Below are 27,410 nucleotides of genomic sequence, written 5' to 3' on the forward strand. Positions count from 1 at the left end.
TGGTTATATTAAATATAAGAGAAAGAGAGAACTTTAAGAAATTAATATAGTCACTACAGTGACCATCAAAACCATGAAAAAATATTGCCGTAGACAGTTTATTTTGCGACACCACGAAACAAACAATAGCGTAAAATGAAACAATAGATGTTTTTATATCGTCAGCCGATAAATATCGTTATATCGAACAGCCCTATGGATAAACTTGTGCCTCTCAAGTAACAACATAATTCTATTTTTAGTAGCTGCAACTTCATATTATAGTGTTACAGAGATATGTAATGTGATTACTCGTTACACCCAGCACTGGTCAGCACTCCTCAGTCATAGAAAAGGCCTTTAAAAAAATCTAAAACCAGGTTGTAAAAAAGCAGCAAAGGTTTGATTTTTGTACTCAGCTTCAAGTAGACATTCGAAGAACTGCAATTTTAAGCCTTTCCACTTTGTCCTAATTTTTCAGTCCTGGAGAATGGAGCTTGTTGGAGCCCCCAAAAAAGTCCCCACCTCGTCGTCACATATCGCATTCTCTGATCCCTGCCCTGCCACGGAGTGAAGGTCATTGTATCGACCCACTATTATTCTCTATCGTGACAATCTGGTCCTAAGTGCCGCAGCTGGGGCACACACACCCCACACACACACATTCTGCCGCTGCCTCCTCTGATAAGGCCAAACTCTCCTCATTGTCTGATAACGTAAATATGACACACCAACACACCATCTGAGGGTCCCTGTCTGCCACCAGCCAGCCTAATTATATAATTATCCCTTGTCTGATTGTGCCCGTGCAGCTGAGACGAGGGAGGGCCTTTGTGTGGCTGCTGGAATGTGGTGCACTTGGCATTTTTCAGCGAAAGGGCAGTTTTCTGGAAGACGGTGCCAAAGAGCAGAGCAGAGGGTGAGATCATGGCTGCTGGTGCCCACTCTTATTTTTGCATCTTTATCACTCACACTCCATCTTTCTGGGACTCTCTTCCTTGTCACTAGGTCTCTGTATCTGCTTGTGGATCTCTCAATTCTGGACAATCCCATCTCTCTTCTGTGTCCGTCTCCTATGTATTGGACTCACCAACCGTTCTCCTGAAAAACAGTTTACTCCCAGTCCTTTCCCCGAGCCTTCATCTGGCAGATTCTGCTGTCTCGCTGATAGAGCGGGCCTTTTCGATGTGAAGTGTACAGGATTTGGCTCATCGATGATAAGGCCAGCGTTAAAGAGAGACCGGAGCGTCCGAGGGTTGCCGGTTGCGTCTGATAGCGAACTTGGAGGCAGCTACTCCGCTCCGCGATAGGAAAGTAGTGCTTTTGTTTCTGCTCAAGAGGTGTTGCCGGGATAAGACAGACTAGGGCATAAGCAGGTGTTGGGAGAGATTACAGCGCGGGCCTTGAGAGCATGTGCGCTCTTACCTTCTTCTTGACTCAAAGTCAAAAGCAACAAGGCAGGCGTCACATAAACCATGTTCTCCCATATTACAATAGAGGATCCAGACCTTTTTTTCTGACATTTACATCAAGGGCCTCCCAGTCTTTGCATGTCGCTACTGGTGGTTTTATGAGTTTTTATTACTTTATCAGGAGCCTTTTATACTCACTAATGAAAACAGCAGGGTTAAGGGTGTTTTGGCACCAAAAGGCCTCCTTCTGAATTCCTTATTATAAGTAGCAAGAACTCAAGAGCATTTTTGTCTTTTCAGCATAAGCAGACAAAGACCAGCATAAGGGGTGAACTTATTTTAAATCATGCACTTTGGAGTAACGTCAGGAAGTTAAATCTTCTTTCTAATCTGTCCTGGACATGAGACTGTAATGTTCAAACCCTGCATGCTGCCTGCAGCAGGAACACTGGTAATGAACAGCACTTTGAAAAATTCCCATAGAATTCCGGGCTTGTCCGTCTGCTCGCTGTGCCCGCTCATCAAAGCCCCCCTCTGGTTACATCACACAGTGTGGAGTATGTGAAAGAATGCTCCCGAAACATAGCAGGACACCGGGGGCCCACTATTCCCATCTCGACCATACCCCTAGTGATTTTTTGTTGACATAAATAAAGATACAAATAAAATTAGATATGTTGATGTTCACAAAGTGCGACCAAGATGTTACCAACAGACCCTGAGATAATATTCTAAAATAAATAAAGAACTTGGATGAGAGAAAGAGTTTGCATGCTGGAGCCAAGAGTAGGACCTCTCCCACTATCAGCATCAGCTATGAGAGCTTCATTGTTTTGCCCGCTGCAAATAGCTTTGACAAATTGCAGTGAATGTGAAACCTTCTAAATTGGAGGTATCTTACAAAAAAACATGCTGGCATGCCACCAGAGGTGCATTTTCCCAGCAGCCCAATGATCAGCAGCCAGAAATGCTCGACAACACCCCCGCTGGCCGGTGGTGTTTCTGACGATTATAAAAAAGGAAGTTTAAAGTGCAGGTAAAACTCAAGAATGAACCATTTTAAATGTATCTTACAGTACTCTCTCATGTGTTACGTCATATGAAGGCCTTTTTTTCGCTCGTTTTCTTAATAACTCAACATTTCCTCCATACCGCCATCCTCCTTTTCCAGCTTCCTCCAGCTGACAGGTGGACAATGCTGCAGAAAAAGAGCTGATGTTCACTGGTTTTCACTGCGTACAATCACCAGTTGATTTCACATCATGAAGATAAAAATAAGAAAACACAAGAGAGGAAAAGAGGGTATATGAATGATTTTAAGAAGTGGCTTAAATAATAAGAGAGTGATCATGTAGAGGCTGTTGTAGCAGATTAAGATTGTTAAACAGCGCCATCATGTGTTAGTCTGTGCTTATTGCTGTATGGGACGAAGCTCTTACTGCAACTTACGCTGTTTTATTAAAGTACCTGATTTTTTTTCTATTTTTTGTATTTAACACGAGAACAAAACCTAAAACTAGCATTCACAAAATTTTCAAAAAAATAAAAGGATAGACACGCATCTCTGTACCCAAGTTATTTATTTGAAATTCTTCTAAAAATATATAAATAGAAAATGCTGCCCGTATGGTAGTTGACTGTGTAATAGTAAAGTAATTTAATAGTGATAGTAATGACGTAAACATGATGAATCGCATCAAAAGATGCTGTCATAGATCATGAAACAGATCTGCCGTACTGAGTCTTCAAAATGGAAAACATACAAATAAATTAAAAAGCAGTTCTATATATAATAACCGAACATAATTCATTCTGAACCATGTGTACTAGCACACAGATCCAGTACAGTGTTTTTAGCTAATTGTATTTATAACGTAACCGTTCATTTCTATTGATGCGTGGCTGCGGTCATTCGTAAACATTTGCTTCTGTACGGTGAGGCTGTGGCAGTCGATGTGTCTGAACTCGGCTGCAAAAAGGCCAAAGAGGCAGAAGAACAACATCACCAGAATCCATTCACACGCAGCAGCTCCAGAAGAAAAGCCTGTGATGTGGAGAATGGACACTGAAGGAGAGAAGAGCAGTTAAGGAGCACGATGCTGAACAACCGCACATCAGAGTAAATTCAATAGTAAGCCTAACACTAGTTGTAAGCGCCAGACGTCTGCTTTATATTTTTATTTACGATTGAGTTCATGTTTGTTTTATAATTCATAGATTCATTACATAAGTCATCTTTTCAGGATTAATAAATGTGAAAATATATGTGTTTAGATAAAGTAATTTTAAGTCACTGTTTTGGGATTGAAACCTAAAAGGGGGTACCTCTCACTTTAAGTATTTAAAGTGCAATAGTAGCATGAAACCCTGTGTGAGAGGGAAGGGGAGGAGCATGGACAGAGAGGTTAGGAGTCTCACGGTTTTCTGACCGTGTGCACAGGTAGTTTTGGATAACTGCTATTTTTTTGGAATTTTCATGCTTATTTTGGAAGGAGTTCATTGTTACATCCTCAGTTTGTAATAAATAAACAGTCTTCAAATCATAATGCAACTGGAAGCATTTCTTTTGGAAACCAGGAACACGCGTCAGCCATAGACTCCCTTTTTTGAGCTTGGTTTATTGGAAATCACCCTACATTTAGTCAGAAAACCCTCTTGCTCCTTTTTTGGGAAAAGGAATACTGAAAAGGATCATGTTTAGCAACGAATGGCCATGCACGGTGGATTGGAGGTAATAGCCTACTTGGAGGAAGAATCACGGTAAGCAGTGAAAACAAGCTTTGCTACTGTGGAAATTTGTCATAATGCATGAGAGTGATGAAGAACTGGTGTGTGGAAAAAGAGAATCAAAAATGACAGAAAAGGCTGTCGAGGAAAAGCTGCACAGGTTGACCCAGTCTAGAAAGGCTAAGCTAGGCCACCTAACTAGCCAAGCTAATCAGCTCGAACGGCTAATGGAAGATGATGCTAACGTGAATGCTGTTAAGCAGAAATTGCGTTTAGACTACCAAGATTCATTTGGAGAACTGTGTAGGATAAATGATAGTTTGAGAGTATTAATGCATGAGGAAGAATTTGAAAAGGACCAAAGTTCTTGGTATGAACCTAATGCTAGTCGTATTTGTGGATTTATGCAACATGTGGAAACGTGGGTTAAAGCAGCTGAGGAGCGCACAGAACAAGCTAGACAGTATGATGCAGACATCCAGCCTTCCGACAGTGTTTCTGTGATGTCCGCTGCATTAAGCAGTAAAGGCAGGAGGCGCAGGTCAGCCGTTGGGAGCCAAGTGTCCACTGCTTCCTCAGTACGCCTCAAAGCTGAAATGGAGAGAGCCGCATTGCTCGCACAAGCAACAGCTCTCAAACAAAAACAAGAGCTTGAACGACAGGAAACTGAGTTGAAAGCAAAAAGAGAGCAGCTGGATCTGCAAACTGCTATTGCCGCCTCTGATGCTAAATTAAAGGTATTAGAGAATTTTGAAAATGAGCGCTTGTCACATGTGAGTCCTGCATGCCCAACGACTATTGATTCTGGATTCATACCATTACCTGTAGGTCAAACTCCAGTCACCAACACAGAAAATGGATATGGGGAATTCATGCCTTTACAAAATCACCCTATTGGTACGCAGCAGTCTAGAGTGGATTTTGCAGCAGATGAGCAAGCAGTTGAAACACTCTGTACTGTAATGACACGTCAGAATAATATAACGGAGCTGATGGTGAAACAACAAAAAATGATGACATTGCCACCTTTAGACATCCCTACCTTCAGTGGTGATCCTCTAGATTACAATACATTTGTGAGCGCCTTTGAGCACGGAGTAGAGTCTCGCACTGAAAGTCCTAAGGACCGCCTCTACTTCTTAGAGCAGTTCACTAATGGACAGCCGAAAGAGCTAATAAAGAGCTGCCTTCATATGAAGCCAGATGTAGGCTATCACAAGGCTAAACAGCTCCTTAAAGAGCATTTTGGAAATGACTACAAAGTTGCTGTAGCCTACATGAACAAGGTCTCAAACTGGGCACCTATCAAGCCAGAGGATGCAGAAGCTTTAAATGCGTTTTCACTCTTTCTGACAGCTTGCTGTAACACCATGGCTGAAGTGAGTTACATGGAGGAACTTGATAATGTTGCAAGCTTGAAAGCCATTGTAGCAAAACTTCCATACAAGTTACGTGAAAGGTGGAGAACTGTTGTGTGTGGTATGCAAGAGCGAGGCGACAGAAGAGTCAAGTTCAAGGACTTGGTGGAGTTTATTAATAAACAAGCCAAAATTCCACTTCACCCTGTTTTTGGTGACATAAAGGATAGCATCACTGCTAAACCATTCACCATTAATCAAAACAGTAACAAGGATCAGAAAAGGGTTGTAATGAAGAAGTCATTCACCACCAGTGCCATACCATTGGACATTCAGGAGAAAGACACAAAGCCAATGGAAAACACAAATTATGTGAAACCCACTCCACAGGCATGTCTGTTCTGTAACGGTGGGCACAACATAGACCTGTGTGGTAAGTTTAAGGGCAAGCCACACAATGAAAAGTTGGAATTTTTGAAAGGCAAAGGACTGTGTTTTAGCTGTTTGAAGCAAGGTCATATGAGCAAACTTTGTAAGAGAAAGGTGAGCTGTGAGGTATGTTCTCTTGCTCATCATACATTGTTGCATATCAAGAAAAGGGACACAGATGCTGACACAGAGAAGAAAACTAAGAACAGTGAAAGTCAAACAATCTTAAGTGCCTTTGTCTGTGCAGAGTCTGAGGATTGTGGGCCAACTGGGGCCGGGGAAGATGACTGCACACTTGCAATAGTTCCTGTACAGGTCAAAGCCAAAAAGGGAAGTCTAGTAGTGCAGACTTACGCCTTCTTGGACCCAGGAAGCTCTGCCACATTCTGTACAGAGACATTAATGGACAAATTGAAGATCACTGGAAGGAAAACTGACATACTACTGAAAACTATGAATGAAGAGAAACCAGTCTGTACTCATGTAGTGTCAGGCTTGGAGGTCAGTAGTTTATCTGGTGACAACTTTATTGATCTGCCAGATGTCTTCACACAAAGGACAATACCTGTAGGAAAAGAAAACATACCCCTACAGAAGGATCTCGAAAAGTGGCCGTACCTTAAAGAAGTAAAACTGCCTCGAATTGAGACTGACATTGGATTGCTTATCGGAGCAAATGTACCTAAAGCAATGGAGCCATGGGAGGTTATAAGCAGTGTAGGTAATGGACCGTATGCTGTAAGAACCAAGCTAGGTTGGACTGTGAATGGACCTTTGAGAGAAACTGGCTGGCATGCAGACAAGAGAAACCCAGCCAAGGCTAATGCAAACTGCATATCAGTGAGTCGTTTAGAGAACCTGTGGCTTCAACAGTTCATGGTGGATTTTCCAGAGGGAGGAAAACATGATGAAGTGGAAATGTCAAGAGAGGACCATCAGTTTATGGACATGTTCATGGAATCTGCAAAACTGATGGATGGTCACTATACAATATGTCTACCTCTGAAGAACAGATTGGTCAACATGCCAAATAATCGCTCAGTCGCTGAACAACGAGCACGTAACTTGAGGCTTAAATTTCTCAGGAATGACTGCTTCCGACAAGAGTACACAGACTTCATGGAAGACCTTCTTAAAAAGGGCTATGCAGTACAACTGTCAAATGATGAACTGGCGCACAAAGAAGGAAAAGTGTGGTATATACCCCATCACGCCGTGTACCACCCTGTGAAGCAGAAATTAAGAGTTGTGTTCGACTGTGCAGCATCCTATCAGGGCACATCCCTGAATGATCAACTTCTTCAGGGTCCAGATTTGACTAGCAGTCTCATTGGTGTTGTCATACGATTTAGACAGGAACCTGTTGCAATTATGGCAGACGTTGAAGCAATGTTTCACCAGGTGAAGGTGCCTGACGGTGACTCTGACTTACTCAGGTTCCTCTGGTGGACAGGTGGCGACTGCAATCAAGCTTTGACTGAGCACAAGATGACTGTGCATTTGTTTGGGGCCACATCCTCACCCAGTTGCGCCAATTTCGCTTTGAGGAAGTGTGCTGAAGACCAGAGTAGGCAGTTCAAAGCTGAGGTTGTTCAAACAGTCTTGCAAAACTTTTACGTTGATGACTGTCTCAAGTCTGTCGCTACGGAGGAGGCAGCTATATCAATGTGTCAAGATCTAATGAAAATCTGTGCCAACGGAGGCTTCCGTCTCAACAAATGGGTGAGCAACCGAAGGAAGGTGCTTGACTCCATCCCAAAGTCTGAACTGGCAGCAGAAATGAAAACCCTGGACCTGGATCATGGCAAACTTCCACTTGAGAGGGCCCTTGGTCTCAATTGGTGTGTTGAGTCAGACACATTCAGATTTAAGATCAACATCAAAGATCGCCCATTCACAAGAAGAGGACTTCTTTCTGTCATTGGATCAGTGTATGACCCATTAGGCATTTTGGCACCAGCAGTCTTGCCAGCAAAGATTATCCTGCAGGAATTGTGCAGATTGAAGATCGGGTGGGATGACGACTTACCTGAGCACATAAAGAGGCGGTGGACTGACTGGTTAACCAGCCTTCCTGCTTTGGAACACTTCTCAGTTGCAAGATGTTTCAAGCCCAAAGATTTTGGAATTGATGTATTTGCACAACTACATCACTTTGCAGACGCAAGTGAGGATGCATATGGCTCAGTTAGCTACCTACTCATGCGTAACAAGAGCAATGAGACACAATGTGCATTTATGATGGGCAAGTCCAGAGTGGCACCTCTCAGGCCCCCTACCATACCCCGTCTGGAATTGACTGCTGCTACAGTAGCCATTAGGATGGATAGTGTCCTGAGAAGAGAGCTACAGCTGAACCTTGCAGAATCAGTTTTTTGGACAGACAGTACGGTGGTGCTCCAGTATCTCCGGAATGAGACCACACGTTTTCGTACGTTTGTGGCAAACAGAGTTGCAGCTATCCTGAAAGGCTCTGATGTGGAACAGTGGAAACACATCAGCACGGACAAGAATCCTGCTGACTGCGCCTCAAGAGGGCAAAGAGTAGATGAATTTATGAAGAACAGAACGTGGGTGTCTGGGCCAGATTTTCTTCGCAGTCCAGTAGAGTTTTGGCCTAACACTCCACTGAATTGTTTGGAAATCACTTCTGGTGATCCTGAGATCAAGAGAGCCACAGTAAACAAGATAGAGGTGGAAGAAAATGTTGCTCCATTCAAGAGACTGATAAATTACTTCTCATCATGGACAAAGTTGAAAAGAGCGGTGGCGTGGTTCCTGAAACTTAAAGCCTTACTTTGGAGTCTCTGTCAAAAACGTAAAGAGCTATGCATCACCAGTGTGGAGAATAGCTTTGACAATGATCGACAGCTGAGGCAAAGTCAGATTGACAGTTTCAGGACAAGCTTTAAGCCTACACAAATTTCAGTGGAAGACCTGAATCAAGCAGAGCTCGATATAATCAGATTTTGCCAAAAGGAGAAATTCTCGGAAGAGGTTTCAGCTCTACACAAGGGTCAAAGTGTGAAGCGCAATAGCCACTTATACAAACTGAACCCTGTACTACAGGAAGATCTGTTGAGAGTTGGCGGAAGATTGAGCTGGGCAGCTATGCCGGAAATCGCTAAGCAGCCTATTATCCTGTCTAGAGACTTTCACATTTCTGACTTAGTCCTCCAACAGATACATGAAGAAACTGGGCATGGAGGGCGCAATCACATGCTCTCTGAATTGCGACAGAAGTTTTGGATCCCAAATGCCAACACAGCCATTAGAAAGATCATCGCAAAGTGTGTGACATGTCGTCGCTTGCATGGAAGAGTTGGGAAACAACTGATGGCTGATCTTCCACAAGAGCGAGTGTTGCCAGATGATCCACCCTTCACCCGGGTTGGTGTAGACTACTTCGGCCCATTCGAAGTAAGACGTGGAAGAACCATCTTAAAAAGATACGGTGTTATATTCACTTGTTTAGCAGTTCGTGCAGTGCACATAGAGCTGGCCTCATCATTAGACACAGATTCATGCATAAATGCAATCCGGCGCTTCATAGCACGGAGAGGACAAGTGAAGGAGATTCGCTCAGATAATGGGACGAATTTTGTTGCTGCCAATCGTGAGCTGAAGGAAGCAATCACTGACTGGAACACTTCACCGTTTCAGCATCTATTTCACCAGCATGGAATTAAGTGGACATTTAACCCTCCCACTGCTTCACATCATGGTGGAGCATGGGAGAGGTTGATAAGATCAATACGAAAAGTGCTGAATTCTACTGTGAGAGAACAAGTTCTGGAAGAAGAATGCCTTCATACAGTCTTATGTGAGGCAGAGTCGATCATCAACAGCCGACCAATCACCAGGGCATCAAGCGACCCAAATGATTTGGAGGCTCTGACACCTAATCATCTTTTGTTGTTGAAAACAAAACCTTCCTTGCCTCCAGGATTGTTTGACCAGAATGACCTCTACTCACGACGTAGATGGAAACAGGTGCAATATATGTCCAATCTATTCTGGAAGAGATGGACTAAAGAATACCTACCTCAGCTTCAGGAACGCCAGCGGTGGGCCACAGCATCAAGAAACTTTGCAGAAGGAGATGTCGTTCTTCTTGTGGACGACTGTGCACCACGAAACTCATGGATTATGGGAAAGATCATCAAAACAGTTCCAGACAAGAAGGGTCTCGTTCGCCGGGTCCAGATAAAGACAAAGACTAATGTTTTGGACAGACCCATCACCAAGATTTGTCTGCTTGTGGAATCTGAATGGGCTAGTGGTAAAGACTAAGCCCCTACGATGAGCCATGTGCTAGCAACCTCTGGCTCTTTCCTTCTTTCTCTCTTTCCTTCTTTTCTTTCTTATTCTTTTTCATCTGTTCTTTTGGAAATGGACAGAAACCAGTCTTAATATACTTTGCAAAGCTGATTGGCAAAGTATTGGACAATTCATTTGTCTATAAATAACGTTTTGTCATGTGTTTAAACATTGGATATGTCTAAACGTGGTTCATATTAAGTTTGTAAAGTTAAAAAGTGTGGTAATTGTTCTAAGGCAATACATTATTAGAACAATTAGGGGCCGGTAATGTAAGCGCCAGACGTCTGCTTTATATTTTTATTTACGATTGAGTTCATGTTTGTTTTATAATTCATAGATTCATTACATAAGTCATCTTTTCAGGATTAATAAATGTGAAAATATATGTGTTTAGATAAAGTAATTTTAAGTCACTGTTTTGGGATTGAAACCTAAAAGGGGGTACCTCTCACTTTAAGTATTTAAAGTGCAATAGTAGCATGAAACCCTGTGTGAGAGGGAAGGGGAGGAGCATGGACAGAGAGGTTAGGAGTCTCACGGTTTTCTGACCGTGTGCACAGGTAGTTTTGGATAACTGCTATTTTTTTGGAATTTTCATGCTTATTTTGGAAGGAGTTCATTGTTACATCCTCAGTTTGTAATAAATAAACAGTCTTCAAATCATAATGCAACTGGAAGCATTTCTTTTGGAAACCAGGAAAACGCGTCAGCCATAGACTCCCTTTTTTGAGCTTGGTTTATTGGAAATCACCCTACACTAGTGTTGCTGCTTCATTGATGCTTTCAGCCACTATAGTGTTTATTCTCAGCCCAAACACTGTCTGTATATGATTCTGTATAGTCACAGCAGTGAGAGGGTTCATTTATAGCTCTTCACACACAGTACGGTTCAATATGAGCTCAATTAGAATTCAGTCATTTAAAAAAGTTCAAAGAAATGGGAAACCACAGTCACATCAAATACTGCATGTATCAGTATTTTTTCATGAATCTACAGCAGTCCTCAACACTTATTGCAATGCACTAGAAATATAGCGTTAAAACAAACGTATCAACACTCACTGGCCACTCTATTAGGTACACCTTGCAAGTACTGGGTTGGACCCATTTTATTCGCTTAAATCGTATTCATAGTACAGATTTCCATATTGACGTGACAGCATCACACAGTGGCTGCAGATTTGTCGTTTGCACATCCATGATGTAAATGTCCCTTTTCTCAACATGCAGTGATGCTTTATTTGATTGAGATCTGGTGATTGTTCATGTGTTTTGGGAGAATTGGTTGAACAAACCAATTTTTGATGATTTGAGCTTCATGACATGGCACTGGTAGGATAACGTGAAAATTAGTACGCTGTGGTTAAAAAGGGTAGACTGTAGGATTCAAATGATGGTCATTTGATACTAATGGGCCCAAAGTGTAGCAACAGAAATCATTACATCACCAGCAGCCTGAACCTTTGATACAGGTGCTTTGCTTTGATGTTATTTGTGCCAATTTCTGACCCTACCATTTGAATGGAAACAGAAATTGAGACCAGACAACGTTTTTTTTTCAGTCTTCTGTTGTCTATCTTTGGTGAGCCACGTGAATCATACCCTCAGTTTCCTGTTCTTAGCAGATCAGTGGTTCCAAAATACTCAGACAAGCATGTTTGGTGCCAACAACAATTCAATGTTCAAAGACATTTAAATCACCTTTCTTCCCCTTTCTGATGCTCAGTTTGAACTTTACAGGTTGTTTTTACCGTGTCTTCTAAATACATTAAGTGGCAACCATGTGGTTGGACAACTGGATAGTTGCATTAACAATACGTTTTTAAAAAAAAATAAAGAAAAATCTTAATTTAATAGATATATTTTGAAGTTAGGTGATATAGAAATAGGTAGCAAATTCTGGACATATTCTCTAAAATTAAAATCACTGAAAATGTTCTTAAAATATTAAAATAAAAATACAAATTAAAAAATTCTCCACAACTGAATATTCTTACTATGGGCAAAAGCATTATCTTGGATTGCATGAAGCAGTTTGAAGACAGGAAGGATACTAACAATAACCGTGACGGTACAGATGATGCAGAAGGTCGCCCTGACAGGCCCCACCCACCATCGGTCCTGCAATGGTTGAGCCCGATAAGTTAGATACAGCTGTACCCAGAAGTAGGCCAGGCCAAGGAAGAAAGCCAGGACTGCTCCCACAGTGTGAATAATCATTGAAACTGATTGCTACACAGGACAAGCAGAGGGGAGTGGAGAGTTTGATTAGCATACAGTCATCTTCATGTTATTTTTCACGGATAAAGTTTTAATCTTTAACAAGTTCACAAGATAAAAGTGTTACCTGGAAGTTCCCGGTGACGGAGATCGATATGCAGGAGGTGAATCCTAAAACAATGCTGGCAATATTGGCTTTTCCGTGATCACCAAAGTCTCTGACCTGCTGGAAACGGATCGCCACGACCCACAGGGCTGAGAAACACCGACAGAAGGTAGTTACGAAATGAGCGAAAAATGTCAAAAGCTGCAGAGAATCAAAGTGAAACTACAGCTCTGACAAATGGCAGCTGCTGTTGAATTTAAATGAACTAATTAGGGAAATCAGATAGCAAGCACTCTTCCTCTATATTGGGATATTTATTTGAATAACTTTTACCTAAAAAGCAGCAGATGTTGCAGACCTGGGAGAAGAGACAGCTCTGTGGGTTGTAAGTGCCACACTGGCTAGCAGCAGAAAGACAAATTAGTGACTCATGAGGTTCCTTTAAGGCTGTGAACATGATGACAGCAGCCTGCCAGTTCACTATTATTTCAGTTTAAGTCCTTTATTCTTTACTCGGCTCTCGGAACAGAAAGGATTTACACCGACCTGATGTACGGGATTCCCTCTGTTAGGTTGATTGATCCATTTGTTACAGCTATTGCAAATCTGATGGAAAGAAAATAAGGCTGTTGGTGACTGCTGAATTTTTGTGCCTTTGCAAGGGTATGATTAAACATTTTTTATATACATATATAACTGTTTGAGAAGCCAAGCATACTTATTATTGCAGATTCCCAAACTTGAGTAAAACTGCACATCAGCTTGTGACCATGCCAAACTCTTGCTCAGTCTTCATTTTGATGTCATCCACAAATCTGATAAGTTTAGTCATTTTCCCTTATAGTTGTCATGCTATCATGTTAAACTCAGTACACACACAGACAGGTGTGTAAACACCAGAAAACCACCAGGACCGAGTAGAAAAAAAATCAAGCACCTAGGCATGCAGACTGCTTCTACAAACATTTGTGAGAGAATTTAATATAACATGAGGACATGAGGACATGTTCTCTAGAGACACGAATCACACTTCTCCGTCTGGCAATCTGATGGACAAGTCTGGGTTTGGCAGATGCCAGCAGAACGACTGTGACTGCAATATGCCAGGTGCAAAATTTGGTGGAGGGGGGATTATGGCATAGTTATTCAGGAGTTGGTCTCAAGCCCTTAGTTCCATTGAAGGAAACTCATAATGCATCAGCATACCAGGACATTTTGGACAATTTCATGGTCCCAACTTTGTGTAAACAGTTTGGGGATGGTCCCTTCCTGTTCCAACATGACTGCACACCAGTGGACGAAGCACAGTCCATAAAGAAATGGGTGAGCGAGTTTGCTGTGGAAGAACATGACTGGCCTGACAGGAGTCCTGACCTCAACCCAACAGAACACCTTTGGGATGAATTAGATCAGAGACTGCAAGCCAGGGCTTCTCGTCCAACATCAGTGTCTGACCTCACAAATGTGCTTCTAGAAAAATGGTCAAAAATTCACATAAACATGGAGAGATTTCCCAGAGTGTTGAAGCTGTTATAGCTGCAAAGGTTGGGCCAACATCATATTAAAACCTATGGATTAAAAATGGGATATCAGTCAAGTTCATGTGAATGTGAAGCTAAATGTGTAAATACTTTTAGCAATATAATTTATATTAGTTAAACTGTTGCAGTTAGTGTGTGTTTACACATTAGCTAAAGCTAATGTATAATGCATCTATACCATGAAGACCCTAGGCAGTTCTGAGAGTAAAAGTTGGTCCAACATGGTGGTAATCAACTAAATAAGGGGTACCTAACGCATGCATATACTACAAGAAAAAACATGTAATATTTCTTATTTTTAGTTTTAATGTGGTCTTGGTTAGATTGGAACAAATCTTATAAAATATATTTTAATCAACAGTTGTATAGCTGACATCAAAATGAAAATTCACAGAGAGATGTAGTGCAAATCCTGCAGGCGTGGAAGCAAGATGTTTAATATAAAGTACCTTAAGGCACCTATCCCAAGACAAATATGTACTTTAAACTGAAGACAAGCCTTATAGATAACCTACACTGCATGTTTTATGTCTTTATCAGTTTGCTTGCCCACAGCTTTTCACAGAGGCATGACTGAGCTCAACCTCAAGGCACCAATAGTGGCATTTATTGACACCAACACAACACATGGGTTGTGAATACGTCCACATTTGCTGTTTACTGATTTACACAGACAAGAGGTCTGAATAAAGACCACTGCCCATGTGTTTGGGTTTGAGAAATAAGGTAAAACATTTTATGAAAAGTGAGTTAAGAAAGGAGATGAAACACTCACACAGTCCAAATGCCCGCAGTGCCAAAGAGAGCCAAGCAGACAGGGAGCAATGCCCACAGATGCATGTGGAGATAGATACAACTAAATCAAAGCACCCTTCTCTACAAAGCAAAGTTTGAACTGTAAAAAAGAAACCTATTAAAGAATGTATCGACTACAGCAGAAGATGTGGCTAAAAGTAACAGTTTTACAACACAAAAACATTAATTTAGAGTAACAATGAGTGAAAGAGGAGGCATTTGTACTCACTCTGTGATGAGGGATGACTGATTGCAGGTTGAATGGTAGCTCTCTGTTAGCTTTTAAATAGTAACTCAGTAACTTCACCATTCCCCTAATGACCCTAGGACATGACATATTGGACGCTATTCCATGACATTGCACAATCAAAATCATGACTCAACTTTCTCCAACCACATTCAGCAAATACGATCACACTGGTTATGGAGAATATGTGATGTGTATTACTGAATTTTAAATACACGTATACATTGAGGGCTATCAGGAGGGGCTATGCGCTTACCTGCTGCTCTCGGACAGGTAGCTCCATGCCCTCCTGGGTTTTAAATGCACCTTAGAACACACATGCATCAACACTACATATGAGCGGGCGGAGGGAGGTTTGGAGTCTTCATACAACCCCGTTCTCTGTTGCCTGTTGGGGCGGGGGGGCTGAGAGGAGGAGTTGGCCATCCGATTGTGGGGCCTCCCTGCTGCTGCGGAAGTCGGGGTGGTCTGCTTCTCTCCACCCCAGGGAAGAGGGTAACACTACCTGGGTCTGGGTGCAGTTTCCCCCTCCAGGGGCAAGGGTACCTAGACCTGGGTTATAGAGTACGCTTGGGGAGTGTGATTGTGTGTACAGTGTCTATTTATGTCTGTTTCCAGACGCTCTCAGACATCGGTGCATTGGTGGTTCTTTGTGTCCGGGAATGGGCGTCCCGGTACGTACAGGCTCAGTCCTGGTCGCTGCTTGTCGGGGGCCTGGAGCCTTGGGCTCGCTAGGGCCCCTTCGGGGATGGGGTGCCCTTGGCCTCCCGGCCTGGGGCTTGGCCACTCTGGCACAGCTGGCTGCTGGCGGAGCTCACGGGCACGTCACTGCAACCCCCCCTGGCTTCTGCTCCACAGCTGCTGAGTGACCCCTCATCTGGGGCTCTCCTCAGCTCTTTCTGGGATAGTGGCGCAGCTTCCCCTCTGTTGGTCTTCCTTGGTCTCTTGGTTTCTGAGGGCCTCTAGATGTCTGGAGTCTTGATCTCCTCCATACCTGCTTCATGCCCTGGAGGACGGAGCTGTGGCCCCACACACCTTCTAGCAGATTATTACATGAAGGAACCTGTTACATAGAAGCGCGCTCATGCTCACAGGTGTACAAACTACACCCTTTTTGGCTATTACCTCAAAGCACACTGTGCGCTGTCGATCTTACAATAATATTCAATATTTAGTATTTACTGTTATATTCACATAGATCATTGCGATGATGTTGTTTATTATATTGCACTTTTTTTTTGCTTGTTTTCTCTTTTTCCTTTCTCAACAGGTGATCCAGGTGATTGATATATGTATATATGTCTGTTTGTTTTGTTAGTTTTTGTTTTTTGCCCTTTATCACGTCCCTCTTCCCCGCTGTTTTTCTTTCCCTCTTTCTTTCTCCCCTTTCTTTTCCCCAGTCAAGTCTGTCCCAAATAAATAAATAAAATATAAAATAAAATAATGAAAATCTTTAATCAGTCATGCGACACGCTGGCACATGCCCCGACTGCAGAGGATTTAAACCACAAGCTCAACCTTGACGTCCAAATTAGCTTCATATGGCTCCAGTAGGGGGCGTACTTCTTCAGCCAGGAACTTTGCCACCTGAAGAAGAGGAGCAGGGAGAAGAAAAACATTTTTATACCATTAGTTTGTTAACAGTCCTCACAGTGACCAAGGGGCAGCAGACACAGCTGCAGTAATAGGAGAGCTGCAGCTTGGCTGAAAACATTCATCTGTTGCCAGAATCTGAATACAAATAAGGCTTTTCGTGCTGTACCTGCTGTGGAGCACGCCCAGTAAAGGTCTTGGGGTCCAGCAAAGCGTCCAGCTGCCCTAGAATGGGTGCAAAGTAGGGGTCTCTGGCCAGCAGATCATGGTCTCCACCTTCCTGTTTAACCACAGCTGCTGCCTCTTGAACATGGATCATCTCATGGCACTCCTGAACCCACATAGCAGACAGGTCTGGCCCAGATCTGGAGTCAACCCGGCACTGCTGGCTGACTTCTGGCATGGTAAGTGGTATGTCATCCAGATATGGGCCAGGTCTGGCATAGATAGCACTGTTTATGTAATGGCATGCCACATCTGGCCAATTTTGGTTTGGTTTATGTGGCCCAGGCTCATAGAAAACAGGTCTGGCCCAGATCCGGCATCAAGCTGGCACTTCTGACTGACTGGTGTCATGGCAGGGTGTATGTCAACCAGATGTGGGCCAGGTCTGGCAATGATGGTGCTATTTATGTTCCTATTTTAGTTAGAAGACCCAAATGCTATGTTGCAATACTATACTGCTATGGTAGCCAACTTTTCATGAGAAACTGGGAGCATAGGAGTTTCCACCACCCTAACTTCTAAAGTCACCCCGCTTCTCTACACACTTTCAATTCTGATTGGATCTCATCCCTGTAGAACATTCTCATCTCCTTTTTAACCCTGGAGAACCCATGGGGTCAAATTTGACCCCATGGGTTCTCCAGGGTTAAATCAGCGATAGAGTTTCATCACAGGTTTTGTCCTTGTACATTAGTATTTAACCATTGTCTTGTTTTTGTCAGGAGAAAAAAGAAAAAGAAAGAAAAGGAAAAAAAAGAAAGAATACTGCTGTTGCTACTCCAAAATTTAAGGGATGCATAACTGGATGTCAAACTCACCTGTTTGACTTCTGGGCAAACAGGTGAGTCTTACCTTAAGACAAGAGAATGCTGAAACCATTATGCAGTGCAATGAGATTCAGAAGAAAAACAACAAACATGAGAAGCTTTTACTCCAACTCGTGGCTTTAGAGAGAACTCTGAAATTCTAAAAAGAACTCCTCCCAATACCTGGAGTTCAAACTCCTTTTGGCCGAGGAACTGATAAATACGTTCTCTCCAGAAATCAAGAAAAGGAAGCCCCAACCTGATGAGAGTGTAGGAAAATATGATGCAGTCCACATGCCTTTCAGGTGTAGAATGCTTGGGTGCAACAGTAAAACAAATGTGAGATGTGTGAAGTACCAAATGTTCTTCTGTGTCTCCAAAAAAAATCACAGTGCTTCCACAAATATTATAGATGAATGGACTTTTGTGAAATAGAAAGCCCAGTGTAATCATTTGTTCCTAGACCAGAGGCCTACAGCAAGTGAACTGTCAATGACTTCTAAGCTGGCCCATGATCTACTATTTTATGATGTTGTTATTTAGATATGTTTTAATATCCTGCTTACAAAGATTTCAGTGGAGCATTTAATTTTCTTAACCAGCTCTTTTTGTTAGTTTCACATTCATGATCAATGAACTCTTCCTGTGCACTGAAGTGCACGTGTTGTAAACTTTAAATTAGTTAAAAACAAAAGTTTTTGCAATGTGGTTTTTAACATCCCGCTACTTGATTTATATGAAAAAAAAATGTAAATCAAAATACCTTTTTTCCTGGGTCCGCGGAGAATAAACGAGGTCTTAATAATCATGTGCATGCTACCAGGTCCTGACTGTACAGCTACCACGGACACATTTACACAGCTGTGAATTTGATATGATGCTATAACTCTGAACTTTGAAAAAGATGTCGCATTAATGTAGACACATACAATAAGTAGGGAACAATGATTCTTAATTAGGATTAGGTAGCTCAAGTTTAGCTTCTGCGTTAGCCAGGTTTTACATGAAGACATTTTCTCAACTGTAAAAAATGTTGTTTGAACACCTGAGTGAAAGTCAACAAATTTGAGAATGGTATTGGTTAAATAAACCATGACTGGGTGGTTAAAAAAAAAAAAAGTATGATTTGCTAAAAGTATAGCTATGAGTGACAATATGGGTTAACATTAACTAAAAGCAAGACAAAAGTGCAAACACTGTTTTATTTATGTAAACATCATGAAAGGTGAATTTGGTCACTCAAAGCTGTTAAATGGTTTAGCAGCTGGACGTAGTAGATTACTGGTTGAAGTGGTGAGATTATAACTAAAATGTTTAACCAGCTATAAGTGAGACATGCTTGGCTGAGCTTCAAATGACGTCATGATAGATTGTGTTGATGAATATGGAGTCCAGAGTTGGTGTAAAACTCTACAATTAAGGTTCATTGCACAATGTTACTCAGGATTCAGTGGTTGAGTAAAAAGCTGTTACTTGTTGTTACTGATGGTTTCTTCCTTCATTTCCCTGCCTTGCTCCTGTGCAGGAGGATCTCCCTGCCCGAGTCCTTTCTGACAGCAGACATCATCCTCATCACGCTGCAGAACATCACAGAGGGTCTTGTGGTCTATCCCAAAGTCATCGAGAGACACATCCGCCACGAGCTGCCCTTCATGGCCACAGAGAACATTATTATGGCGATGAACAAGTCAAAAAATACATAATAGATACAAAAAAAATGGATTACTGGCAAATTATGTAGTGGAGTGTGAGATAAAGCATTTTGACTTCATCTGTTTAAAGGACTTCGAGTCAGTGTTATGCTAGATTTGGACACAAAAGGATACATCTGAAGACGAATGTTGTTAAACCCAATCATGCACTCAGATTGTTTGCTTCCCATCTATAAAAAGGGCATAACTTTAATAAATTCACCCCACACAGTTTTATCATTCGTGTTTTATTATTTCAAGCAAACAATAATACTGCGTCAATGACAAATGAAACACCCTAACTCAGGCACCGGCAGGTTGATAGCCAACTGGTGCTATTGCAATGTATAGTCAACAAGAACAAATTACTGTTGTGCTGATAATGTCATGTGATTCTTTAAGTAACACAAGATTTCATCAGTTGTAAATCCAGTGTGAAAATACACAGTTGTTTGCTCATTAATGACCAGCAGCTGGAGTATTGTGCAGCTGATGCTTTCCACCTTCTTCCTGGTAACAAAAAAAAAAACAAAAAAAAAAACAACACACACAACGTACCTTTACGGAGCTTCCTGATTGGCAGAGCCAAGACAAAATTTTAGCTCAGTTTGAAATTTTACTGTTTTCATCGGTCTTGCTTCATCTCATCTGTTATAACTTCACTCTCCATCGTGGCTGGTTGACCAACAACAGTACAAGCAAGAGCGGTCCACACACTGGTTATACCACACACTTTATGCACTGCCTCCATCTGACAACAGAGCTCACTCCAGGCAGACAGACGGTCAATCCCTAGATTGGAGTGGACAGCAAACTCTGCTCGACCATAAAACCAGCTTAAGACATCACTGATGTTTTAAAGCACAAGCTCAACCTTGACGTCCATATTGGCCTTATACGGCTCCAGTAGGGGGCGTACTTCTTCAGCCAGGAACGTTTTCACCTGAAGAAGAGGAGCAGGAACAAGAAAAGAAACTATCATCAAGGGGGGCAACAGACACAGCTGCAGTAATAGTGGAGCTGCGGCTTGGCTGAAAACATTCATCTGTTGCCAGACTCAGAACAAAAATAAGACTGTTTATGCTGTACCTGCTGTGGAGCACGCCCAATAAAGGTCTTGGGGTCCAGCAAAGCATCCAGCTGCTCTAGAATGGGTGCAAAGTAGGGGTCTCGCTGGATTCTGGCCAGTAGGTCATTGTCTCCACCTTCCTGTTTAACCACAGCTGCTGCCTCTTGGGAGAGAACACGGATTTTCTCGTGGCACTCCTGAAGGAGACACAGGAAAAAAAACAGAGAAACATTAAGGTGGAGCTGACTTTAACAGCCATGTTGTTGGGTCTCCAAGTCAAGTCTGGTTATTGGTAATCAGCTTCTTCATTTACATGGTCAAAACACTGGTTACTAGTCAGTAAGATGATCTCACTTCAGTCATCTGTTTTTCTGGTTACTGCTGGCATTTTCTGCCCAGTAAACCATCTCTCCTGATTAAGCAAAAATGCATTCATCCAGTTACATTCAAAACTTTTATCATTGTGTCCATTCTGACTCAGAGGAGAATTCCTCACAGGGTATTTTCTCCTACCTGTCTGTTGCCTCCTGCCTTCACTATCGCCATAATAATGTTCTCTGTGGCCATGAAGGGCAGCTCGTGGCGGATGTGTCTCTCGATGACTTTGGGGTAGACCACAAGACCCTCTGTGATGTTCTGCAGCGTGCTGAGGATGATGTCTGCTGTCAGGAAGGACTCGGGCAGGGAGATCCTCCTGCACAGGAGCAAGGCAGGGAAGAGAGGAAAGAAACCATCAGTAATCACAAGTAACAGCTTTTTACTCAACCACTGAATCCTGACAATGTGCAATGCATTGTAGGATGTGTAGTTCTTTAACCATTAAACGCAATTATGTACATAGTCTTTTACTCTTGCTTTCTTTACTTTTTTCCCTTTAGGTTTTCGTCTTTTTTCCCTTTATGGCCACAATTCCTCTCTTGGCTGTTTGGCTTGGTTCAAGGCCTAAACCTCTCATGGATTTCCTGAAGAGTCAGTGGAAAAAATGAAGGAGAAATCCACTTTTAAAAACAGCCTGCTTAAAAAAAAAAAAAAAAAAAAAAAAAAAAAAAGTGGGCAGTCACTGTGGCACTCCAATTGCAGGGTTCCTATGCATTTTTCAGGGTCAAATTCAAGCACTTTCAAGGTCCATTTTCAAGCTTTTCCAGTAGATTACCAAAAAATAAAATAAAATAAAATAAAATAAAATAAAATAAAATAAAATAAAATAAAATAAAATAAAATAAAATAAAATAAAATAAAATAAAATAAAATAATGCATGTTTCACTTAGCATCACCTTAGTAAGACCTTGTAAAAATTAAAACAAATCATCTTAGGTCAACTTAAATGCCTTTTTTTCCCCTTTAAAATAGAGAAAAACGCACTGCACAAAAATACCAATACCAAATACCATCATACCAAATTCACAGCAGTGTAAGTGTGTCTTTGTGGTCTGACCTGTTGGCACTATCATCCAATGTCCTCTCCAGCCACTGGACTGAGGCAGTCTGGAGCGGGTCGGCCATCAACGCAATCAGATGTCGGGCCAAGCTACAGCAGCGTTCTGCACGCATGGGGTTCCTCTTGTAGGGCATAGCACTGGAACCTGGAAGAGGAGCGGGCAAAGCTTTAGGCTGAGGCACCGTTTAACAGGTAAAAAGTGCTTTTGAATGAGTGAACGTACCAATCTGCTCCTTCTCAAAAGGTTCCTCAATCTCTTTTAGGTTGGCCAGCAGGCGGATGTCTGTGCAGATCTACAGCAGAGGACAGTATAAAGTTTAGACTCAGTTACATCAGCTTTTTGAAAATCCTGAGCTCAAGACCCAAGTTTCTTTAACCACCACTAAATGGAGACATTTCCTCACCTTGTGCACAGAAGCTCCCAAACTAGCGAGGGTGGACAGGCAGTCTATGTCCACCTTGCGACTGTACGTCTGTCCAGTCACCAGGTAGGCTCTGGATAAGAATGAAACAAATTAGTTATAGCCCGTGTTTCAAACTGTTCCTGCTTCGACCATATTAAAAAAAAATATATATATATATATATATATATATTATATATATGTCAGTCAATATTGGAGACAGGAGTTTGATACTTACTTCTTAAAGCCAGCCATCTCTGTCACAATCTTGTCAAGCTCTTCCACCTGGTGGCACAAGAGGAAAACTGACATTAAAAAGTCATCACAATACAGTGCTGTGGGACTTCAGAAATCACCCACGTGGTTCTTATGGTTGTTTATACCTTGTCATGGTCCCCCTGAAAGAGCTGCAGGAAGCTGGCCTGGGTGCCTGTGGTCCCCTTGACTCCACGGAAACGAAGATCATCGCGAGCTCGCTCCAGGTTTCTCACATCCATCACCAAATCCTGCAGCCACAGACACGCTCGCTTCCCCACTGTGGTCAACTGGGCAGGCCTGTACAGAGAGGAGGAGAGGGGCACAGTGAGTGTGTTTGACATCAAAGTTAGACAGCTCCATCAACCTGATGAAGGCCTATGAAAACACTGCAGCTGCAGTCGGACTCACTGGAAGTGTGTAAAGCCGAGCGTGGGGAGTTCAGCGTATTCCTCTGCAAAGTTTGCCAGCCGGTCGATGACTCTGGCCAGCTGCAGGAAAAACAAGCCTTTAATGATGCAAATCAGGGTGTCAAACTTATTTTACATCGTGGGCTACAAACAACCAACTTTGATCTTTAGCTCCCAGAAGCAGTGAAGATGCATAATAAATGTAACCAATATGTTGCATAGCCTGTCCTGTAATCTTTAAATATAATTTTTCAGGAATTCAATTCAATGAAAATGTCCTGTTATTATTTTTAATGGACTCACTGTAAAAACAAAACTAGCTGACAAGCTTGTTTGATATTAATATATTCATTTGCACTGTTTTCATAGAATTTCTGGACAAACAGGTGAGTCTCACCTTAGGCAAGAGGATGTTGAAGCCATCACGCAACGCAATAAGATCCTGAAGAAGACAAACGACAAACATGAGAAGCTTTAAAGACTCAAAACTCATCACTGCTGGGTTTATTTGTGCAATAGTCCTACTTACAGTATTGTCTCCCACATAGCATGACGTAGCTCCGAGGTGGATGATGGGAGCAGCTGTGGGGCAGCAGTGTGCAAAGGTGTGGACGTGCGCCATGACATCGTGCCTCAGCTTTCGCTCTTCTTCGGCCGCCATGGCAAAGTCAATGTCCTCTGCATGGCTTTCCATCTCTGCAATCTGAGCATCAGTGATGGGCAGACCCAGATCCTGAGGAGGAGAACATTGAACACAGAGACATGATGACAAACAGGAAGAGTTCCTACAAGCAACTCATGAAGTTTAGAGCTGGCAAAACAAAAGTGTTTGTAGTTACAGAATGAATTTTGAACCATTTCCTGCAGGGTTTCATTCATTTTCAGAGTTTACTTTTAAGCTGCTTCCTACGTACTTACTACTTTTTATGTGGAGCTTTTTGACTCTTGATAACAAGAGTTATCAAGTTTTTTACTTTTAAGATATTCATTTATTAACAGTTAAAAATGCAAATATATGTTTTCATATAAATACAAGTTTTATTATAAATGCACATATTTGCAGCATTGGCTCTTCTGTTGATGAAAAGGATGTTTGGGTAAAAGTCACACAGTGACTTGCATTGCTAAGCTGATAGCAAACAGCCTGCTGTTTATTAGTCATTAGTCTGTCAGCATGTCCTTTCTCCACTTTTGATCATCATGTGCTGTCCTCGTGAGGAGGCACAGGCGCTCAATATGCTGATTAGATTGGACTGTGTACTCTGTTGGGACACCATAGTCCCGTGATCATACTTGCCAACCTTGATACCTCAGAATTAGGGAGACATTCAAGGGGGGGGGGGGGGGGGGGGGGGGGGGGAATCGTATATATACAAAAAAAATTTGAATTTTAAAGTGTTTATTTATCGGATAAAATAAGTTACATGTCATCGTTATTATTTTCCGGCGGACTCGGCCTTCGTGGTCTAAGTGGGCCAGGTCCTCCGAAAGCCGGGTAGACCGGAAGTGAGCAACTGAAATGGGACGGTCTAGCCTTCAGAATAACATGTTTAAGTTATTTAAGTGACTTATATATCATGTTTAACCTCCGTAGCAAAAGACCGCGGGGGTTTGAAAACAATGTGCCGGGAGTTTGCTGTTCTCGCCGGCTCAGATATTTGAAGTTTACACAGCTACATTCTCACCTGGAAATATGTTAAAAGTTTATTTTGCGACCCAGAAAGAGTAATAAGAGTAATATTAAAACGAAGTACCTGCAGTAGTAGTAGCCATTGTTGTAAACTGGAATTGTAAAGTGAAACATGCTGAAATTAACGGCAACATTTTTCCACACTTAGCTCAAAACCTATTTTCAAGTAATTTTTACAACATTTAGTAAAATATTTGTAGCTTTTCATCAAAAGTTAAATCTTAAATCTAAATGTTACAGAAAACTAAATATTTAGGCTAACATGCAAATTTATTGTAGGGATCAACGGAAATACCAAAATAAAAGCTTTCCAAAAACCTCCGGTGCAAAAGTGTGCCAGTAGTGGTCAGATTGTGTCTGTTCTCCCCCTCACTTCTCCCCGCAATGAGCTGCTTCACTTCTTGCCTACGAGCATATCCAGCGATTTTGCTGGACATGTGCTGCAGCGATTGTGAAGTGGAGACTGCAGCTGCTGGGAGTGCACTACTGCTAAACCTTTGGATGGCCGACAAAAGGGAATGTTGAATGGTGGACCCGGGAGATTTTCGGGAGGGGCACTGAAATTTGGGATTCTCCCGGAAGAATCGGGAGGGTTGGCATGTATGCCTGTGATTCCTACAGCACTACAGATTGGTTCCTGACAATCAAGTACCTGTCTCCTGTCAAAGGGGTCATAGGTCAGACAGGTAAAAAAAAAAAAAAAAAAAAACCTCAGTAGAGAAGAGACCACAAACACAACAGCATTTAGCCAGAGTTACTGTTGCTAATTTTCCCACTTGAAGAGCTTTTCGTTCATCACAGTAACATTCGCTGTCGAGAGCAGCAGCTGTTCAACATGTACGCATGCGTGTCAAAGCTCACGTGGCTCTGCGATGGGAAAATACAAACTGCAGATTTTCAATTTTAGAATCTCATAATAATGTTGACAGATGTTCATTTAAAATATGACCTATGACTTCCAGACAAAGACACTGATTACTGTATGGTAGCAGTCTGCTCAGTCATCACCGGGTAGCATGCGCACGACTCTTAAGACCTCCTTATAACTATGTTTAGAGCAGGAAACTTGATAGGGCTCTGTAAAGGTCGCGGACTATATCAAACCTTCTCAGCTTTGGCGAGATAAATCCACAGCTTCCTCCAGGTAGTGAACTTCTTTTTGTCGCTGAAGTTATAGCTCATTTCTTTGCTGGCGTATCTGGACACCAGAGGTGAGCGATACTTATTCATCTCTTCTGCTCCGGCCATGGTTGCTAGAAACGTGAAAACTGCGGGGTAGCGACAGGGGTCTGTCTGACAGGGTCTTTAGCTTCTTTCCCCCGCCCCGCTCTTTTTCTTCTTCTTCTGGGTTTTTTTTTATAGCAGTTGAACCAACTTACAGTTGCATTACTGGCCCCTAGTGGACTGCGAAAGTAACACCTACCTTATTTCGTGTAATTTGAATGCATTTTGTGCCAAGCTCCAAGCTTTGGCATCCCGAGTGGCACTCTCACAGCTGTTTATGGTGAGTCCATGAAATGATGCCACAAGATGCTGTGGCACATGGCACAAGATGCCATGGCTGCATTTTTAGATAACTAGTTGTATGTGTTTACAACAAGGGCGTAGATTTGCCATGGGCGGAAGGGGCATGTCCCCACCAATATCCAGCGATTATTGAATTGTCTCCACCAATAATTTGATCTCTTCGTGTAAATAAAAACAAACCCAATAGAAAGAAAAAAACGATCTGTTAAGGTCTCATTCACCTAGCCACTAGCGGTTTTAGATACGGGCGACACGGGTGGTTGCCCGGGGCGGCATCGTGGTGGGGGGTGGCATCATCGGCAAAAACAAAAAATTGCTCGTACTCATGCTGCCCCAAGATCATACCAGTGCATACTAGGGATGGCATAGGCACCGATCGGTTTTCTATCGCCCATTTGCTGGGAGTAAGGGTGCCCTCCGTTTGCGAGGTGCGCCTGCTGTTTACAGCACAGGGAGGAGAGTTGTACAATTTAGACATGTCCGTCCGCCAGGCAATGTAGTGCCGTACGAAGTAGCACGAAAAACAAACTTCAATGTAGCGCTACGCGTTCAGTGGGAGGCGTGGATGACGAGCGGCGATAAACTTGCGAAAAGCAAGTTATGCTCAACTCCACCAGTGGATTCTGACAGCGTGGAAAAGTGTGAAAACATCCATGATCACCAACGGATTTCGAAGGGCTGGACTGCTGCATGATGGAGAGGAGGACACCGCCACGGCCCTTCAGAGGGTGTTCGACTCTGACACTGACAACGAGGATTTCTTTGGTTTTGAAAGTGACAACGAAGGAGAGAAGCGGAGAGTGGATGACGTAGCCATCCTGAGCCTGTTCGTATCCGACACTGGAGAAGAGGACTTTGGTGGTTTTAGTGCGCAGGAAGATGGTGGTGAATGACTGACTTTTCTTCTTGTTAAAGCCGTGTCACTGCACCTGAGCCTAAAAGGTAGGCCGAATCTATTTTTCTGGTGTGCTGTAGGTTATTGTTATGTACTACATTTGTTACTCATTTATGAAGCACAGTACATGTTTCGTACTTGTAATTACCGCTACTTGTACATATACCCTAAAAAGCTATGCAAATATGTACCCGTAACTTGTTTTTCAAAATATTAATAAAAGGGGTGTGTCTCCAAACAGCCATCTCTTTCCTGACAATTCCCTTTGTGCA

General features: G+C 42.4%; 2 protein-coding genes across 3 annotated transcripts; both read right to left on the bottom strand.

Moving 5' to 3' along the window:
• Nucleotides 1–711: 711 nt before the first annotated feature.
• On the bottom strand, nucleotides 712–15,833 carry tmem150b (transmembrane protein 150B). 2 transcript variants are annotated; one of them, XM_085157498.1, is made up of 6 exons: nucleotides 14,871–15,831; nucleotides 13,101–13,160; nucleotides 12,888–12,955; nucleotides 12,576–12,703; nucleotides 12,283–12,460; nucleotides 712–3,456 (listed from the first exon to the last, which is right to left on the bottom strand). In XM_085157498.1, the coding sequence occupies exons 1-6, from the start codon at nucleotides 14,933–14,935 to the stop codon at nucleotides 3,245–3,247; spliced, it is 711 nt and encodes a 236-aa protein (XP_085013624.1). In that variant the 5' UTR covers nucleotides 14,936–15,831; the 3' UTR covers nucleotides 712–3,244. The 2 variants fall into 2 exon arrangements, with proteins under 2 accessions (XP_085013624.1, XP_085013623.1); XM_085157497.1 differs by having other exon boundaries at nucleotides 13,101–15,833.
• A 3,851-nt stretch (nucleotides 15,834–19,684) lies between these two features.
• LOC146520428 (adenylosuccinate lyase-like) lies at nucleotides 19,685–26,055 on the bottom strand. The gene is made up of 12 exons (XM_085157499.1): nucleotides 25,821–26,055; nucleotides 23,556–23,759; nucleotides 23,424–23,468; nucleotides 23,028–23,107; nucleotides 22,745–22,916; nucleotides 22,600–22,646; nucleotides 22,365–22,455; nucleotides 22,184–22,253; nucleotides 21,958–22,105; nucleotides 21,035–21,215; nucleotides 20,542–20,718; nucleotides 19,685–20,395 (listed from the first exon to the last, which is right to left on the bottom strand). Exons 1-12 carry the CDS (start codon nucleotides 25,962–25,964, stop codon nucleotides 20,309–20,311), a joined length of 1,446 nt encoding a protein of 481 aa, XP_085013625.1. The 5' UTR covers nucleotides 25,965–26,055; the 3' UTR covers nucleotides 19,685–20,308.
• Between the last annotated feature and the right edge of the window lie 1,355 nt (nucleotides 26,056–27,410).

This window comes from Neolamprologus multifasciatus, chromosome 4 (assembly GCF_963576455.1).
Source record: "Neolamprologus multifasciatus chromosome 4, fNeoMul1.2, whole genome shotgun sequence".
In the NCBI taxonomy this organism is placed as follows: domain Eukaryota; kingdom Metazoa; phylum Chordata; class Actinopteri; order Cichliformes; family Cichlidae; genus Neolamprologus; species Neolamprologus multifasciatus.

Excerpts from the sequence above, each read along its gene's own strand:
- LOC146520428 (XM_085157499.1), bottom strand. The coding sequence starts at position 25,964 with ATGGCCGGAGCAGAAGAGATGAATAAGTATCGCTCACCTCTGGTGTCC. Across the intron at positions 23,760-25,820 it reads ATCTCGCCAAAGCTGAGAAG|GATCTGGGTCTGCCCATCAC; the intron begins GTTTGATATAGT and ends TCTCCTCCTCAG. Across the intron at positions 22,106-22,183 it reads TTTTGAGAAGGAGCAGATTG|GTTCCAGTGCTATGCCCTAC; the intron begins GTACGTTCACTC and ends CTCCTCTTCCAG.
- tmem150b (XM_085157497.1), bottom strand. The coding sequence starts at position 13,231 with ATGTTTAATCATACCCTTGCAAAGGCACAAAAATTCAGCAGTCACCAA. Across the intron at positions 12,956-13,100 it reads GAGGGAATCCCGTACATCAG|CCAGTGTGGCACTTACAACC; the intron begins GTCGGTGTAAAT and ends TTCTGCTGCTAG. Across the intron at positions 3,457-12,282 it reads TACCGTCACGGTTATTGTTA|TGTCCATTCTCCACATCACA; the intron begins GTATCCTTCCTG and ends TCTCTCCTTCAG.